At 40.4% G+C, this 18,044-nt stretch overlaps 2 protein-coding genes across 9 annotated transcripts in view; one reads left to right on the top strand and one right to left on the bottom strand.

Moving 5' to 3' along the window:
* USP40 (ubiquitin specific peptidase 40) overlaps nt 1–8,820 on the top strand; it is a 34,266-nt gene extending 25,446 nt beyond the window's left edge. For 5 of the 8 annotated variants that reach the window (XM_035330881.1, XM_035330882.1, XM_035330879.1 and 2 more), the window contains 8 exons: nt 778–904; nt 1,815–1,909; nt 3,043–3,161; nt 3,542–3,607; nt 3,863–4,073; nt 4,845–4,940; nt 5,756–5,850; nt 6,251–8,820. In XM_035330881.1, coding sequence (XP_035186772.1) covers nt 778–904; nt 1,815–1,909; nt 3,043–3,161; nt 3,542–3,607; nt 3,863–4,073; nt 4,845–4,940; nt 5,756–5,850; nt 6,251–6,359 — 918 coding nt within the window. In that variant the 3' untranslated portion in view covers nt 6,360–8,820. The other 3 variants (XM_035330887.1, XM_035330884.1, XM_035330885.1) reach the window with 3 other exon arrangements.
* A 2,832-nt stretch (nt 8,821–11,652) lies between these two features.
* LOC118169520 (anterior gradient protein 3-like) lies at nt 11,653–17,591 on the bottom strand. Its single transcript, XM_035330841.1, has 8 exons — nt 17,451–17,591; nt 16,613–16,759; nt 15,566–15,629; nt 14,880–14,932; nt 14,485–14,561; nt 13,922–13,985; nt 13,266–13,349; nt 11,653–12,165 (listed from the first exon to the last, which is right to left on the bottom strand). Exons 2-8 carry the CDS (start codon nt 16,749–16,751, stop codon nt 12,116–12,118), a joined length of 531 nt encoding a protein of 176 aa, XP_035186732.1. The 5' UTR covers nt 16,752–16,759; nt 17,451–17,591; the 3' UTR covers nt 11,653–12,115.
* Nucleotides 17,592–18,044: the final 453 nt, after the last annotated feature.

Here is an 18,044-nt window from a genome sequence, read left to right as displayed (position 1 = left end):
AAAAATAAAAGAATTTAAGTTTAAAGTCAGATTTTGTACTGATGGTTGTGCTTGAAAATGGAGGGCCCTACTGGGAAACTCTCATCGGCAATGGTCATGGAAGGTTTCTGCACAAGCAAACCTCAAGTGCTACAGGGCATTATAAGCTGGAACAGGAGGCTAAAAGACCGCAAGAAGCAATGGGTATGTAGTAGAGATCTCAGCAATTTTATGGTGAATAAAGCTTCTTCAAGGAAAAACAGATACTTTTAGCATAGTTGTTGCGAGGACAAAAATAATAAGAGCTTACTGCAATAGTACAATGGGTGGTAATAGAGCAGTTCAGAGCTGCATCTGAAGAAAAGAAATAAAGCCTATATCCTGCTCAGAAAAGGAGGGAAACATCCACTTACCTGCTCCTTTCTTAGTGTCCCTTCCTGGCTGGAAGCAGGTAAGAAAATCAGGAGCACTTCTGAAGTGGCAAAATGGTGTTCCAGCTAAATGAATACAACTTCCTCTGGTAAGGTTGTATTTATGTTTGTGTGCTTGGATCTCCAGACAAATGTCAGTCAGTTGAAAACGTAATGTTAGATACCATACGGCAGAGCAGGATGGTGATAACGTGTGATAGGCTGATTTTTTTTTTTTCCACTGAGTAGTCCCTGTAAAAGGAGTGCCAATATCTTTACAAGAGCTTGGACTTGAACAAGTTTTTTTCCTTCTTCACCAGAGGAAGGTAAAATTTTTAATTTGCATGGGAACATATGGGCTGACTGGTATTTTCTGTTCATTTTTCAGGGTTTTCTGAAAATTCCCATCTGGTGGTTCAAGCCTTCAAGCCATATGAAACATGGAGAAAATGGACAAGACCAAGTGAATGGGTTGACCTGCAAGATGGATGATTTGCAGGTGTCTCCTGCAGGAGGTGAGCTTGATCAGTTTTTTAATGGAATTGTATTGCCTGTGATAGCAATGAGGGCTTTTGGTCAAAAATCTAAATTTTAATCCAAAGCTTTAAAATCTTCCTGAAACCTGTGTGCAAGTTTCAGTAACCTTATGGTAAAAGGAGCCACGTAAGAGACAGATGCAATTTTTTATTAGACTAAGAATGCCAGCTGGGACTGTTCTTGTTGCATGGCTGTATTTGGTCAAGACAGATTTTCACTAGACTCTGAAACCTGGGCTGTTTATCTGCCAGCAAATAGAATTGGTTCTCCATACTTAAGGAAGGCAGTGGCAGTATTATAAGGCATCAACTCAAAGAGTATGCAGGTGATTGGCTTCAAATGTCAGATTTTTGGTATCACATTTAACTCACTTCAAGCTAAATTGATTTTGGAGAAGCTGGAGAGTGAGCAATGAGTAAATTTTACATTTACATACAGAGTTGAAAAGAAAGGAGAAAAACAATCATGGAAAACAACAAATTGGAAAAGGGAAAACTAACCATTTTTCCTCTTTAGTAAGAATAAAATTCTTCCTTTGCTACGGAGCTGTGTTGCAGAAGTTTAGAAGATTTTTCCATTTTTCTTCCTTTTCTTTCAAGCTTTGTCAGAGTCTGACTTTGTGACTTTCTTCCATATTGAGTTGAGTAGTGTAGGTAAGAATTGTTAATTTTCCTTGCAAGACACTCTGCACTTCAGAGTCATAACCAATAATTAATACTATTTACAGACTTGAGTACGTTTCTTAAACTACCATAAACAAAACTTAGGTCAGGTCTCTAAGTGAAATCTCACCTAGAAGTGACCTATCTCTTAGGACAGTGGACAATGTCATACTCATTTTTCTGTTGTTGTTCTTCCTCCCTCTTTCCCTCCTGCCCCCTTCTAAAGACTCACCAGAATGCGTCCAAACAGACACGGATCTGTGTTATGCTGGCAGTATAGAAATAGCAGGCGAAGCCACTTTGGAAGATCTGAAGATGCAGGTTAGATGCTCTCCTGTGTTGGAAATGTAAAGCAACACTGTGATTAATTGAGCTATATTAATACATATTTTTTATTTCCTTTTCCCTTGTCTCTAGTATGTTCTGATATGGCATTTGCTTATATGCCATGTTCAGTGGTAAGTACCAAGAGGCAGTTTGAGCATGTAGCTCAGATAATTCCTTAGTATGTTCCCTGCAGTTGCCATTCTACCTGTCATGTGTCCTGAGCTGCAAAAGCCTTTATTGCACTTCATCTGGAACTTTGGCTTGCAGCCCTATTTTTATTTCACAATGTACAAATTATTCATGACAAGAACGCATATACAAGCACTCCCCAAAAGCCACTTTTCATTTCCACATTGTTCTTGTATTAGTTTTCTGCGTGTTTTTTTGTATGTTGACTCTAATGAATAAAAAATTGCTTTAGATGCACAGAAGGTCATGTTTGTCATTCAGGAAATTATAGCTTAGTTTATTTGGCGAGAAACTGAGGTGCCTTTTAATGCTCTTTTAAGCAGAAAAATAAAAGTTTAATACACTTTTAAAGGGGGAAAACAAACAAACAAACAACTATCATAAGACTCTTCAATTATTTAGCCAGTAAGTCATTCTACTTAACAGCATGGGAAAGGATACTTCTCCAGTTTCTAATCCATACCAGTACTTGCCATTTTGGGTATGACTTCAGTTTCACAGTCTCATCCAAACTGCTGCTATATAAAACTGCCCATTTGCATCTTATGAATGAGATTTGTCCTAGCATGGAAACAGTATTGTGTCCTCAATAAGGGTTTAAAGAAGCTTTTTACAGCACTTTATCATGGTAATGATTTTGTCAGCCTCATTCCCTCCAAGTTATACAAATTTTGGTTGGGAAAAAAATAATAATAAATAAGAGTACTTTTAGAAACTTAGGATAAATTGAGAAGTGTTGGGAGGGAGTGAAGGTCAACTTGCTTTGAGGTCGTAAAGCAAATATGTTGATCTTGCTCACTATCTGTGAGTCACAAGCTGGAATAAATCTAAATATTTTGCCCTGTGTCTAATTGCTTCAGTATAGCATTGAGAATCAATCATTTTATTTCCAAGCAGACTGGCTGCTGAAGTTATTGAATAAATGTTTGTTTTTTCAGGCTATTACCTTACCATGCCATCAGGAGCACGTTGTCCCACTGCCCACATTTCTCAGAGCCTGGACAGTGGAAAGTAAGCGCCCAGGCAAGCTTTTACGACACAACAAGCAGCAACTCAAGTAGGTTTTTTACTGAACACACAAGTAGTATTGCAACAGACTGACTGAATTGTGAGATAGATTGGTGGAGAGAGAAATCGGCTCAGCCAAATAAAGCCCATTTCTGGTTATTTCAAGTTTTTGCTCAACACAATTTTCAACTCGAGTGGTATGGAATGGGCAGGTGTGAACATACGTAGATCATACCACGCTTGTTATGCTAAGCTTTATTTTGTATTTTTAAATGCAGTTTTGGCAGTTTTGAGGTTTTTTTTGTTGTTGTTTCAATAGCCTCTTGTTTTGGTTCAGATCAGCATGGATCTACTTGACTACAAGCGTGACTTTTTCTACTTGTGAGTTTAGAATACATGACTGAAAATATGTACAATCTTTGTTTTCAGTGAATATAAGCTGGGTGCCAGAGTGGCAATCTGCATAGAACCTTTGCAAAAAGAAGAAAACTTGGGGTAAGTCTTGAAAATACTTATTTCTTACTGCAGTGTGTTTGAGATGCAGCTTAATCTAGCAGCTTTTTACTTAAATACTTTCAGTCAAGATCACGGATGTCGCTATGCTTGAATGCTTTGGGGCTTATTTTTTATTTTCCTATGGTAGAGCTGTTGCCTAAAAATAAGGGAGGGTGGGAGGCAGTGAAAATTAGTTATTCTTGATTCTAAAAACATGATTCACAGCAGTGGTTTATTTTCTCTTTCTTGTGACAGCCCACATGAATTGCTGCTTCGAGTACAGATGGGCATACCAGGGGAGAGGGACTACTATGACTCTGTGGATTTGGTGTGGGATATCTCCAAAGAATGCACTACCTGGTCACTGAGGCAAAGAGTGGCTTCTCACTATTGTCTCCCTGTAGATAAAATTGAAATAGCCAAATACTTCCCTGAAAAATTTGAGTGGCTGCCAATATCAAGCTGGGTAAGACCTGAAATGACAGAATCCAACAGTTGTTTTGAGAAGTGTACATGTTGGTTTGTGCTGCAGTTCTTCAGCATGCATATTTGAATGCACATCTTTATCTTCCTGAAACATAAATGTGAGGTAAATTTAGTGGAAGTGGTTTATTTCTTCGAGAGTCTGTTAGGTCTTCATCAAATTATAGCTAAGACGTTAGGATTTTTGATTACACCGCAAGTCGTCGGAACTTGCAATTCTGCCAAATTCCCCCAAAAGACTTTTCTGTGGTTAAGAGAGTAGTTGTGGTTGGCACAGGATAAATCTGTAGTTTATTCAAGGTTTTTCATGTATTACTGGATTTGCTTGTATAGGCTACTCGCAGTTCATGAGTATGGGTGTTATGCAAATGTATATTTTGCTTGAGTTTTTCAATCTATTGCTGTCACAGTTAGATAATGGAAATGACAGACATCTGTAGAAGTAACAGAATCAGAGCATTTCTTCACTATACAAGAGGTCCTTTGGCTGAGAGTTGTCCCTGATTGCAAAGCGTCATTTACTTTATATAGGTGAGCTGCAAGAGATTGTGTGGAAGATGAAAGAAATAAGTATTTTTTTTCATGAGGAAGCAACAGAAGACAAAATGACTTTAATTTTCATGAAAATAAGACTCTGATTGTGTAAGGATAACTAGTGGGGGACCCTACACTTTGAGGACTGCCAGCAAATGTCAATTTAAGCAAATTTCTGAAATCATCTGTGTATGAATGTTCTATTTTGATTTTTATACAGACTCAGCAAATTTCAAAGAGAAAACGGAAGAAAAAACAGGAGAGTTTACAGTCAGCGCCTTATAACCTGAAAGATGGAGATATAATTGGGGTGAAGGTAAACTAATGTGGCTTTAATTGTTGTCCAAGGATTAGGTTCAGACACCGTCCCCTCTGCAGTAAATCAGTTTCTTTCTGGTTTTTCTGTATCCTGCTACATCCGTATGAAAGTTCTAACATAAGAATCTGGAAGTATTTAGTGTGGAAGGGGGAACCTTGTTGGTACTGTTACATTTTTTTTTCGTCCTGTTCTTAACCAGTCATGGAAGTTTCATGCTTTTCCCCCCTTATGTCCTGTGACTGGCACTAGAGGGCAACACCTTAGAGGTTCTTGTGCAGTGCTCTCTTAGCCAATGTAAGCTAGTCAGTTTCTGCTCTATGCTTGAACACTGTCCAGAAGAAACTGAGTTTTTTCTTGCCCTCATTTTGTTTTTTCAACTCAGAATATAATCCAAGAACAATACCCATTAAAAAATATCCTAAATTAAAAACCACTACATTTCCCAAAGAATTATTACAGATCTATTTAAATACTTAAATTACATAGTAGTATATTGAACTCTGAATTGGTAATAAAAGTTACTTAGCAGACCTCTGAAAGAACATACTTGCTGAATTGTCAGGCAGTACGCTAGAGGTCTGGTGTCCTATTCTGATGTATCAGACTATTGAGGAAAATTTCTGAATAAGGCCAGTTCAGAGGAGCTGAAGATTTTTTTTGTCTTTTTTAATAACCTGCATTTAACTTGAAATCACTTGCTGTAAAATTAGATGAAATGCCTTAAGTTTATTGTTTAAACTGATCAATATGTAGGAAATAGTTTTGGTAGATGGAATTAATAAGCTAATACACTCAATCTCTTTTGACAACAGAATCTTCTCCTTGATGACAGTAAGGACTTCAGCACAGTGAGAGATGATCTTGGAAAGGAGAAACAAAGGCAGCTTGCGTTAGAAAAAAAGAAAAGGTATTGAATATTCTATTTTTGTTCAGAAATGTGAAAGCTGTTCTTTAGTCTTTCAGAGTAGCTTATTACCTGGATAATTTGTTGGGACAGTGCTAGCTGTTACAGGGTACAATTTCAGTAGTGCCAAACGAAGCACTCAGATAATTCAGACTTCTGGCTTTAAGTGCCATGTTCCTACCTTAGTTTTCTTTTTTTCATGCAACATGCTGGATAGTTTGACACTGCCTCTGGAGATGAAAAATGAACTCCTTTCCTGCACTGGCCATGTGGAGGTCATAAGTGGGAACTGGCAGTATCATTCTTATAATTTAGTGGAAATCGGGTTTGCAGTCCTGCTGTTTCATTCTGTGCTAGGTGCTAAGGCTCATACTAATTTCAGGCATCTTAATTTTTTTAATAGTCGGCAAGCTGAATGCTTACAGGACCATGTTTTGTCTGAGAAAAAAATGAATATTAAGCAACGTAAACCAGAAGTGGCTCTTTCTATCAACGTGGGAGTTTTCAGATAGCACAGGAGATGCTTTGCTGATGCCAACCTACTACCGACGTACTGAATTGAAGTACCTCAACTGGACCAGCAAGAGGGATGCTTGTTCTTAAAGTGTCTTCAAGAATCACCGAGACAAACTGGATATAGGATTCAGGATAACTGATTTTCTTCTAATCTCTCTTGGAAGTGCTTTTGCATCCCTTTGTCAATGTGGTACTTATTCTCAGGCTAGGTAAATGCACTTTATTCATGATAAAAATGAATAATATATTGTATTACCTTTTGGTGACTTTTTATAATCACCCTAAATGCTCTTTTTTGTCAGATGCTGATGTCTTGCACCATTACTACGAAGTTTGCTTCCTTTTTTAATGCTGTCATAAACATATCTTTTTAGAAGTTATTTTTCCATCTCTGATCACTGAAATTACTAGCTATACCAGAGTTTACTTTTGTCTGTTTATATATAAACCTAAATCTGTAGTAACTCTAGTCCCATTTCAGGAATGAAGGAAATGTGGAAGTCTCTAGACAAAGGGTAGTAAACTGACTAAGAGAGGATTAAGTTCAGAATTTGTCAAGCTCTTAAACCTGAAGACCCTTTCTGGCACAAAATAGTAGTGCAGTAGCCCTACATTTTAAAGTTGCTGGTGGTTTTTTATTGTTCACAAGCTTCGATAAACAAAAAGATGGAAAAATTGGGCGGACCTGTTGTTTGTTCTTGTATGAGTTTTAGTGTACTCAGGAAAAAGACTATTTGTTACACTTGAGGAAAAAGAAAATGTTTCTCTTGGAGTCAGACGGTTGATTTACAGCCTCCACAATAGAAGGGCGTGTAGGCAGCCCACCAGCAGCCGAACTCAGTATCAAAGGTTCTTAAATGTTAAGTGGAATGTTTACCAAATGCTTGTAAGATTGGATCTCAAGACTGAAAGTACAGCTAACTAGCTAACAAGAGACCATATGTTCTTACCCTTGAAGCTGGGAATCAGGGTTTACTAAAAGCTGATGTTTTAGCATCTTCAGATACTAACTTTTCTAATGCTTATAATACTTAAACTGTGTTCCCCCACTGCACATGCCTATTCATTACCTAATTTCCCATCAGGTTCAGAATTTTCTTTGGCTAAAATTGTCACTATTAGTTGTACTCAAACTCTTAGTGGAATTAACTGTTTATAATCAAATTCTAAGTATACTATGAATGATAAGGTGAACATGAAATAGTGGAAGATAACACGAGCATTTCCATGCAGCAGTAAAATGCTGGTGGCATGTAACGTGTTTGCCTTTTACTGCTGGGAACCTGTGCAAATTGATTATTGTATCAAATGGAATCTGCTATTAAACACACTACACAGCTTTTTTGAACTGCACAAATGTTTGGAAAGGCTTTGAAATGAGCAAAGCAACTTTTAAAAACAACTGTTCAACATAGCCTGAAGTATCCTGAGTGAACAAAATACAAGTAGTTTTTGGACACTACGGTATTTAATCTGTTTCACTTATGGAGAAGATTTTGTAGAAGATGCGAGTACAGCAGACTACTAAAAATTTGACTTCAGTGAGGAAATTAACTGACTTACCTTTTGTAGATTAGTAATATTCTGGTATTTTTGACAATTTCAAGACAAACTGACACTAAGAACAAAACAAAAGGAAAGTCAAAAGTATCTCATCTTGAAGCATGTGATTAGTATTTAATTCTTTTGATAGGTTTAAAATCCAGCAGTTTGAGCTTTCTTATGATGATTCAGTCAAGGGGGTATTTTAGTTTCCTAACTCTTGTGGTCATAGGTAGGTTTTACTTGAACCTTGAACTCTTGGAATCCTAGTTTTGTAGTTTTTTTTTTTTCCGATTGAGTTGAGGGCAACCAATTTCTTTCTCTCCAACTCAGCTTGCTGTATCCAACTTATTTTGTGAAACCTTCTTCCCTGTCAGCAAGTCATCTTATGAGCCAAGGTTTACAGAAGCTATGGCACATGCTGATTAGTAAGGTAAAGGAGAAAGCTTTTTTATTTGCAAGTCGTTCCATTGCATTGCAGTTACTGTCTGTCACTTTATTTCCTACAGTTCCATGCTGGACTGCTGTATTGGACTTAACCTTCCCAACTACTTAATAACTCTATTCTCTTCTTGAAAACGTGGTTTGGAGAAATTTAAATATGAATTACAAGGACTAATGGGGGGCGGGGGAATTCTAGTATGTGCCTTTGAAGTGTAATGTAGCAGCTTCTGCACTGAACAAGTATTGATTTCTAATGTTGGCTCAAAATTCTTTTTGTTGTTGTTAAAGCTATTGTGGATCATTCCACAATGAGAGTTCATTAAAAGCAGGGTGGGGAGAGGGAATACCTTTTTAAAATGGAATCTTTGTGATTCCACAGTTTGTGATGGTTATATTCCATAGCCTGGAAAAGCTTTTGTCTTTATTTTTCAAGTGTTCTTCACAAAATAAAGTGTGATTTATAGATGTCTATTTGATTTGTCTATATATGTTTCACTGATATGTTTAGGAATGGCATGAATTATTTTCTAACACTGAACAGGGCATAACATTCATTAAGCTTAAATTTTCAAATCTCTTTGGAAGCCTGCATTTTGATCTCCGCAAGAAACTTCCCCAACCCAGCTGGGTTTGCAGTGTGAAAAGCCCTGTGTTCAGCTGCAGGATTGGGATTTTGGTGCAAGTTGGTGGTTTTAACTTGTTTCCTCTTTTTTTCAGAAAGTATGTCCCAGTACTTTAACTGGGAGTTGGAACAACGTGTGTGTGCGCACAGATGTATTAATCTGATCTATTTTTAAAGAGGTGTAGCATAAATCATCCAGAGGACAGTGATCTGCACGGAGTAAGAAACAGGTTGCTAAAGAATAGTTGTCTTGGATAGCTGATCCTGGTAAAGTCCTTGTAAAATAATGTGCTCAGCTTGAGGGATCTTATTATGGGAACACTTTTTCTTTTTTTCCCTTTTTCTCAGAACTCACTCCACTCCAGTGAGCTGAAGTGATTACAGAACAGGAAGAAGTGGACAGTTTAAAAAGCCTCTCATTCTCTCTTTAATTCTCCTTCAGACACCACTGAACAGAGCCATGGCATTGTGAAGGGTATTACAGGTACAAGGAAGACAAAGGGTAGCACGGGGGTGTGTAGCTGGGACGGGTGAGTGATGGCCAAGGCAGGTTGTAGTTGGAGGAAGCCACTCAGTTCTGGGACTTGCTGGCTGGTTTTGCTGTTTGCCCAGCAAAGCAAACAAACAAACAAAAAAAAAGGCAAGGGATGCTGGGAGTGCCCTCTAGCGTGGTTAGTTGGAGTTTGGGGATTTTACCAGCACTTCTTTTTAATTACAGGAAAATTTCATCTTCAGCCCTTGCCATATCCAAGGCCTCTGTACAAGATGAGTAATAGTATCGAGCTGAGTTTGCAAGCAAGCTTAGAGAAACCAAAATGAGGGAGAGCTCCCAGCCCTGGAGTCAGTATCTAGAAAGCTAACAACTAAATTAATATTTTTGACTGATGCCTGGTCAGGAGTGAATGAGTAGCACAGCACTGTGTGCAGACATGCAGAAGACAGTAATCACTAAGATCCCTGGAAAGATCTGTGTTAGCCAGGTAAGTGAAGCCCCATGGACTATGTTTTGTTGAATTCAGTTTGCAAATACCACTGCTCCTGCTTCATCTAAGCCTGTTTGTGGCTTCTAAGGGTATCTTCTTGCTGGATTGGATGTCTCTTGCAAAGAGAGATGCAGCTTCTTGCTTAGCAAATCTCTAAACTCTTACATTACAAAGCTTCCCTGTAGACTTTAACTGGACTTCAAATCAGTTTTTACTCTAATCTCTGTATTCAGATGGTGATCAGTGAGGCTTAAACACCTGCTTTTTCAAAAATTTCTTTCTATTGGCTAGTGAGAAACACATTAAAAACAAACAAAGCAGCCCACCACCACCAATAATAACCTGGCTGTTGGCCATCATACTTGCTTCATGAGTGGTAAGTTCTACTGGAGTTCAGTAACTATTTTTTGTTCCACCAATTAAGCACTCTTAGTTTCCTGCGTGCATTTATTCTGCAATAACCCTAAGCCCTGGGCATTTATTGCTCATGAGGATCTGAGGAGCCTTCTCCCTTGCCATGCTGGCAGCATCATTCATGCAGATCCACTAGGATCTTCCCCAGTGACCACCACCGAGACAGGTCCTGCCTTCAAACTCCTCTGTGGTCACATTTTTCCTAGTGGTCACAGGAAATGCTGATCACTTCTGAATGCATGTGATCTGTGTTAAACATGGCAGATGATGAGAGCACAGTAACTGTGCTGCTCTCTCTACTGTCTCCTCTTGCAGCTGGTTAACCATTGCTGGCCAGATCCACATTTTGGGTGTAAAACAGCTCCTGGGTGACTTCTGTGAGTTAAACTCCTTTGGGCGTTAAACCCCTTTGGGCGTTAAAAATACAGGCCTAACTCTTCTCCTGTCCACCTTTCCTTTGGCTCTTACATGGAAGTATTTTAAATAGCATGGTTTATTTTGTCCCCATTGGACACAGGGACAGGATGTGATCTCTTCTTTTGCATTGGAACTAGGTATAGCCACTATAGTTTATTAAATTGATGCCTGTTTAGGTTCCTTAACAAATGTGTAATACTAATAAACTAATGTTTCTATAGAAACATTACAGCTGTAGCTATAAGGTACGCATGGAATGAATCCTCACTGGGGGTGGTGTGTAGGACAATTAAAGATTCCCCAGACAGAATTTACTTGTGACTTATGAATTCTTAATTTTTATTTCCTAGACCTAGTTTGCTCAATGAACTTTGTTAATGATGTAATTCTAATAATAGGGATTCATTCAACTCCTATAGAGCACCACTTTCTTATTGGCTATACATGTAATGTGAAAAAGGAAAGGAAATTTGAAAAGCAAATAGGCTGATCCTTTATTTTTTATTGTTCAAATCATACAGCAAAAGCTTTAATAATAAAACCATTTTCTGAAATATACAGTAATGAGCACGGCAATTCACAAAGTGATAAAAATACAAAACCTGTCTCTTAATGTAGTTTTATGCTTATGTTTCTTACTATGCACATTTAAAATCAGTGAAGATGTATTTAATATAGGTTTCTGTATGAGAAAGGCAAAACAAAAAAATGTACATGTCAAAAAGGTAAAATCGGGATATGATAGCCATTTCTAGCTTCCGTTCTGATAGTTCATGATCAAATGGCACAAAGTAAACCAGATGACCTCTTCAGTCCTGGTTTCTTCACAGATGTCCTTGGAACATTTGTCTGCTTTCAAATCGATTGTTTTTTCAGTAACTTCTTCTGCTCCTTTGTGGAAATGAGGAAATAACCCCAAACTAAAAGATTTGTGATTTAGAAAAGAGCAGTCGTTTTTCCACAGTACAATTTCTACATGTACAAGTAAGCTAGTCAGTCACAGGGCAAACCTAGAAAATGCATTTATAATGTCAGTAAGTATCCTTTTCAAACTTATAATTGGGTAAAGAAGTGTTTGTAGACAAAATTCTTTTCTATTAATAAATGTAAAGTCATTGAGGTAAACAGTTTCTTAAGAATAAATGGGTAATGATTCATTCCGTGCATCTATTGGATGTGGGATGCACAGAGTTCTTGGGAATGTAGCTTCTCTGTAAACATCTCTGAGGGAAGGTACAAGGACAGCTCACGTCTGCTTTGCAGTGTTCCTCAGTGCTCCTGGGGCTGCTCCCTCCAGCTTTTGTGTGTGCAGGTCATTGGTGCTCCTTGCTCAGAGCTCTGTGTGCAGAAGCAGCTTTGCTTGTCTCATGTTTTCAATCACTGTGGAGAGAGCACTGAAGTTACCTAAAGATGACAGGTGAGATTCCTACGTCTGTAGAGCTTAAAAATCAGAAATGAAAGCTATTCAGGATAGCTAGACTTCTAAAAAGTCTTAATATTATTTTCTTTCATTTTTAATGTGTAGTTTTGACTAGTTATTTTGTCTCAGCAACAAAGTTTTGACTGGAATTAGCGTCTAGAAATTGTTAAATAACTGGCTTGAGATTTTTTTCTTGGACTATTTTTGGTAACTCTTGTTGGTAGCAGAAATATTATACTCTGTTTTAGTAGTCCAGTGACAAACTGTCATTGAAGTGCTGATGGGGTTCATCTAATGCAGTTCACAGGTTGCACAGATGTTTTGTGTGTTCCTCTGTAAGATCCTTTGAGCTTCAAAGCTTTGAGTGCCAGACAAAAATCTGTGCACTGCTGAAGTGGAAAAAATAGAGGACTGTGAACCCAAATCACAGCCTCGTTGTTATCCTGCTTATCTGTGGAAATGGGTTTGTTTTGTTACCCATAGTTTTTGAATCTGGTATACCCCAATTTACTATGACCTAGGGGTTGAGACCTCAGAAATGCAGTTTCCTAAGTGTTAGTGAAGTGGACAGCCAGGAGAGGGGAGTGTAGAGACACCAACCCATAGGCATTAACTTGAGTCCTCAGTGGAATATGTATTTTTAAACCTTGTTTACCCCTAGGACTGGATTGAAACAACTTCAGTGGTTCAGATTATGAAGCAGAGCAGCAGTGCACTGAAGTCTGCAAATGTCTTTAATCAAAGCAGGTGGGTTTCAGGAGCAAAACTACAGTGTTTGAAAACTCTACCAGTTCCCTAACAGGCTTCAGAGGTTCAGACACCCAGGGCAACTCATCATAGTTCAGTGCCCTGTTCTTCAGAAATACTCAACATCGTCTTCCCAGAAGATGCTTGGACTAAAATTACATTGTTTCTGAAGTGCTGAGAATGGATTTTATAACAGAAATTGAGACAATATTTCTCAAAATATTTCTCAAGATTCTCTTATAGCCTTCCTTTAACTGTATTTGCTTGTGTAAACTTTAGATGGTTAAAAAGGGAATCAGCTTATTTCACTCACGGGTCGAAATATCTTCTGGTTCGTAAGCGTACATCCTGTTCCCGTATTTGCCAGTTAGATCAGCTCGAACTGTCATAGAAGGGTCTTGTGGGGGGGGAAAATGCAGGACATTAGTAATGTATGGTTTATGAAGTGAGGCAATGGCAAATAATATAGGAAGAGAAAAATCTGAGGCTTTTTAAAAGGGGTTGACTGGCAGAAAGGTAATCTTGAAGCACCAGGCTTGGACAGAGCCTCTGTCATTCATCTGAGGATGGGCTCGTAGTAAGGGGCTGTGTTCAGGTGTGGCACGGTGTCACAGACAGGACCAGACTCTTACAGGATGTATGCTAGTTGTTGATATGAGTGACATGCTGTTTGTTTCCACCAGTGGAATGAGCCTGTCATGGTCCTGTTTTTTTTTTTTGTTAAAACAAAAAGATAGGTAGTGTTTTTTGGATGTCTGACTTTAGTTGCTAAACAAGTAATGTGAAATAAGGCCTGAGTTGAGTTTCTCAACATGAGATGTTCCCTTTTGAAAATCTGGGCTATTCTCACAGCTTTAGTGCTGAAAAGAACATAAGCAATTACTTAAAGCAACATGAATTCAGTGGGGACCATACAATAAATAAATAAATCAGTTGTTTTATTGATTATTCCCGTGCCCATACACTCACCCACAAAGAGGATCCTAGGGACGTAATGGCCATCAGGTGCCATGTTGTCATCGCTGCTGGAATGCTGTCAGATAGATAGCCTCTTTTAGTGAAGGGTAACTGTCAAAACACTCCTCCAAGTTCTAGAAATGGACTGAACCAGCTAAGCTTGTCTCAATTCTGGTATGATCAAGTAGGGAATTACCCTGTTCTGTCCAAGCTGTCCCATGTTAGATCCTTGGGGAGGACAGAAAGCCCCGGCAGGTAACTGAGAAAGCCTGATGACTTTTTTTTTAAAAAAAAAAAAAAAAACTTTTATCAGAGTATTACTTGTGTTTGAAGCATACAGAATGGTATTTCCATACCAGTAAGTGTGTGTATGAAAGAGTCTCCCTGCACTCTCTCCAAGGAGGAGCTGTGCTGCTGTTCTGCAAACCTTGTTGTACATTCCCAGAGAAGCAGAAAACCAGAGAGTTTCAAATACAGCTCCAAAGCTGTGCAAAGTGAATCCATTTCTGCTATTAATATGGATTATTCCACTCCACAGTAAACATTCAGATTAATATTTTAAATTACAAATTTACCACCAGATTAAGCATGATGAAGTCCTCCTGGGCCATCTGCTGGATCTCTGGGCTGGAAGCAAATGCCTTCCTCAAAGCTAATAAATAAATAAATGGTTTATTTGGGTGGGGGAAGAAAAAAACACAACAAACAAGGATCACTGCTTTTCATGGTTTTGCGGTATCTTACGTTGATCATAAGCCTACCAGTAAAGCAATACTTTTCTGACATGTGCATATCACAGAAATTTTGGAGGACTTGGTTCTATTAAAGTAAAGTGCATAAGACATTTAGTCCTTGGGACACTGAAATGCTGGTGTATGGAGACATTTCCTTCTCAGTGGTAGAACATGAATGTGCATGGCTTAAGAGATTTTGACCCCCAATGTTGTCTGAAAAGGTTTGCTTTGCTCACCTTGGCTGTAAGGACACTCTTCCAAGTGGTGAATAACCATCAGTGGCTTCTTGCTGAAATGACATTGCAAGAAAAGAGTGGGGAGGCAAATCAGAGCTATTACAAACAGCACTTGCAAGGAGTTAAACCACCAAGCTGCTCCAGGACCATGTTCGCATTGCAGGAGCAATAGCAGCCTGGCTAGTAGGGAGGTGCAGGCATAGCCACGTTCAGAGGGAGCAGATCCCCAAGAAGGTAATGCTGGAGGCACCACAAAGGTGTTTGGACTGACACCAGGAACTCCCCTCTCAAAGAGGGGCTGTACCCAGCTGACTGCTCACATGCACTGAAGGTGAAGGTGAGACATGCTGACTGTGCAGGAGGCCACAGCCCGCACCTCTCTCCTACTGTTATGGCTCTGGAAGCCAATAGAGAAGGAAATAAATTCCTGTAGCTTTCCCAGGTGTTTTTCATGGCTTGTAAACTCTTACAAGTGTGGCTAATATCAAGCAGGGCAGCAGGTTAGAAAAGATTTGGAGGATGTGAGACTCGGTCCTAGAAGGTGAGCTCCCACCAAAATCTTGTTCAGCCTCTACCATACAGCTAAACGCTGCTTACACAGTGCACAGTCTGAGCATCACATTAGAGCATAGCTTTGTTCTGTTTTGTTAAACACAGGAAATGGCATAGAAAGAATGGAGGATTACCTGTGTTTTGATCGTGCTAGACCTTCTTCGTATGTCTGCACCCACTCAATGTCATCTCCCCAGCCTGTTGAGAGAACCTTTTAGTTAATTTACTGCTCGGTATGGATGAGGATTTTCTGCTGAAAGTCACACATGCACGCAGGTGCCACAAACTACACCCCTTCCCTCAGGGTAGCCAGACCCTCCACGTTCTTGTGGGTACCAGGAGAGTCCTAAGCAGAAAGGTATAAAGAGACATGATAGGGAGAGGGGGGTGAAACCCCACCTTTCCTGGGTTTCAGATAATGGATTAGGATTACAGACAGGCATTTCCAGCCCATCAAAAGCTGGAACCCTGAGTTCCTCCCTGAACACCCTCCTAAAAAGCCAAACCAGACCCCATGTTTGCATCCTGCAGTAAGGGATTGGTGGGCTGACGTTAGGGTGGGTAGGGATGCAAGCATGCTTTTGGCATGATGTGCCTGGATGTGCTCACCTGACGGAGCAAAGCTTGGACTTGAGCCTGAAACCACTTCCAATGAGTGCCCTGCTCATGAGCTGTGTAACCCATGGGAAGGGGATGTATCTGCTGCCTGTGTATCACCTACAATGCTGGCAGGAAAAAGGACAGCAGAAAGATTGAGCTGGCTGTCACTTGGCTCCGAGACTGCAGCCTCCTGCCAATTCAGCATGCTTTGGTAGGGTTAGGAGCTGCTGGTGGGGCTGCCTGTTGGGCTCAGCTTCTGAAAAGCTGATCAGCAGTCAGCCTAACAGTCTGGCTCCTGGCTCCATCCTCAGCCCAGGTTTGGAGCAAAGAAACTGCCTGTTCCCAAGTACAGAGCAGGAAGACTTCTCACATGGTGAATGTAACAGGGCTCTTGGCCACTGTACACGTCACCTGTGGAAGATAGTTTTGGGCTTCTGCTTCTGCCTGGGGATAGAGAGGGACTCCCAGCTGCTGCTCTTAGAGCATATCCTACTTGGGTGTGTGGTTGGAGGTACATGCTAGGCACTGTGACAGGGAAATATGAGTGCTTCAGGGCTGCTTCATGCATCCTGGTTACTCACCTCGAGAGAGAGTCTGTGGGATCCGTATCTGACCGGGGCTTTCCTCCTCTTCTTTGGGGGGCTTCTGAACCTTTTCCTGTGCAGCTACCATTAGGCCATTGCAGAAAAGGAGGGAGCACAGTAATGGAAGGCCATGCATGCTTCTGGTTGAGAGAGAAAGGGTTGACTCAGGCAGGCAGAACTTGGCAAATACTGGAAAGAAGCCCACAAAACATTCATCTCCCTGTTAGTTTTAGTTCAGGGTGTCCGAGCAAAAGCTTAGGGAACCTTTAAAGTGATTCTGAGGGTTTGTCTAGCTGGTTGATCTCACCAAGAGAAAACAGCTGCAGCTGTCTACAGCAGCAACAACTGTTTAACTCTGTAGCTTGCCTTGCTGCTGAATTTCAGCATTTGTGTGCATTTTTCCTAACACTCACCTGCATAGAGATAAGCTGCTCAATCCACTCTGAAGTGGTCTATATTTTCAGCCCAGCATGGATCAGTCAGAGCTCCAGAGAGGTTTGGTGGGAGGTAGGGTGGCAGAGGAGCAAGGCAGATAAGGTCAGCTCTGTCTGAATGCACCTGGAGCCTGGTGGGTGACTTGGGAAAAGTTGGCTGAAATAGCCATGGGGCAGCAGGTGCCATCTGTCCTGCCAGCTACTCCGTTCAGCACGTGAGATCTCTGTTATCTGGCTTGGCCAAGCAGCCCTCACCTGGGTGCTGTTCACTGGTCTAATAACCAACAATTAAATCTAGCAGCAGCCCACCTACAAAGAGCAGCTATGCTGACGGGGAAGAAATGCCTGGTCCTCCTCAACAACAAGCCTAAAAAGCCATTTCTGTGGAACTGGTCTCTCACCTGGTGGCTCCTGTTGATGCCTTGAAGCGGGTGTCCTTGTCGCCGTCTCTCCCCCAGGCCCAGGTAAGGCAAGGTCCCTTTATACCTCTGTATTTGCACAATGGCTGGGTATGGACGTCAGCTGGAATTCCAGGATATCCTGCTCCTGCCAAGGTGCAGAACAACCTTCTTACAAAAGCTGTCCTTAATCAGCCCAGCAACATGCATGTTTTTAATCGAGGTTTATTGATTTATTGAAGCATTCACACAGAGCCTGTGCTGGACACACCTGGCTCCCTGGGGATGAACTGTGGGTCTCCAGGTACCGTGAAGTCCCCTAGAGCCAAACGGAGAGAAACAGAGGAGATGCATACACCTCTCAGTGCCTTCAGGAGTGGGACAGAGAATAGTACTCTTAGAAGAGGCTTAGCATATTTCTGTACTAAAAATATTAAAGAAAATAAGAAATCACAATGTAAAAGGCAACAATGTAGCATAACTGAGCCACGTTACGCTAACAGGGAACAGCAGCAAAATGAAGGGGCCATGCAAGGATAAGAGAGGTGAAGGTGTGGGATAACCAGGGCTTGCTGCACAGCCTGAGGGAGATGGTCT

The sequence above is a fragment of the Oxyura jamaicensis genome, chromosome 7 (genome assembly GCF_011077185.1).
Source record: "Oxyura jamaicensis isolate SHBP4307 breed ruddy duck chromosome 7, BPBGC_Ojam_1.0, whole genome shotgun sequence".
Classification (NCBI taxonomy): domain Eukaryota; kingdom Metazoa; phylum Chordata; class Aves; order Anseriformes; family Anatidae; genus Oxyura; species Oxyura jamaicensis.
The sequence above is the reverse complement of the archived record's forward strand: the minus strand, read 5'-3'. Positions and strand labels throughout refer to the sequence as shown.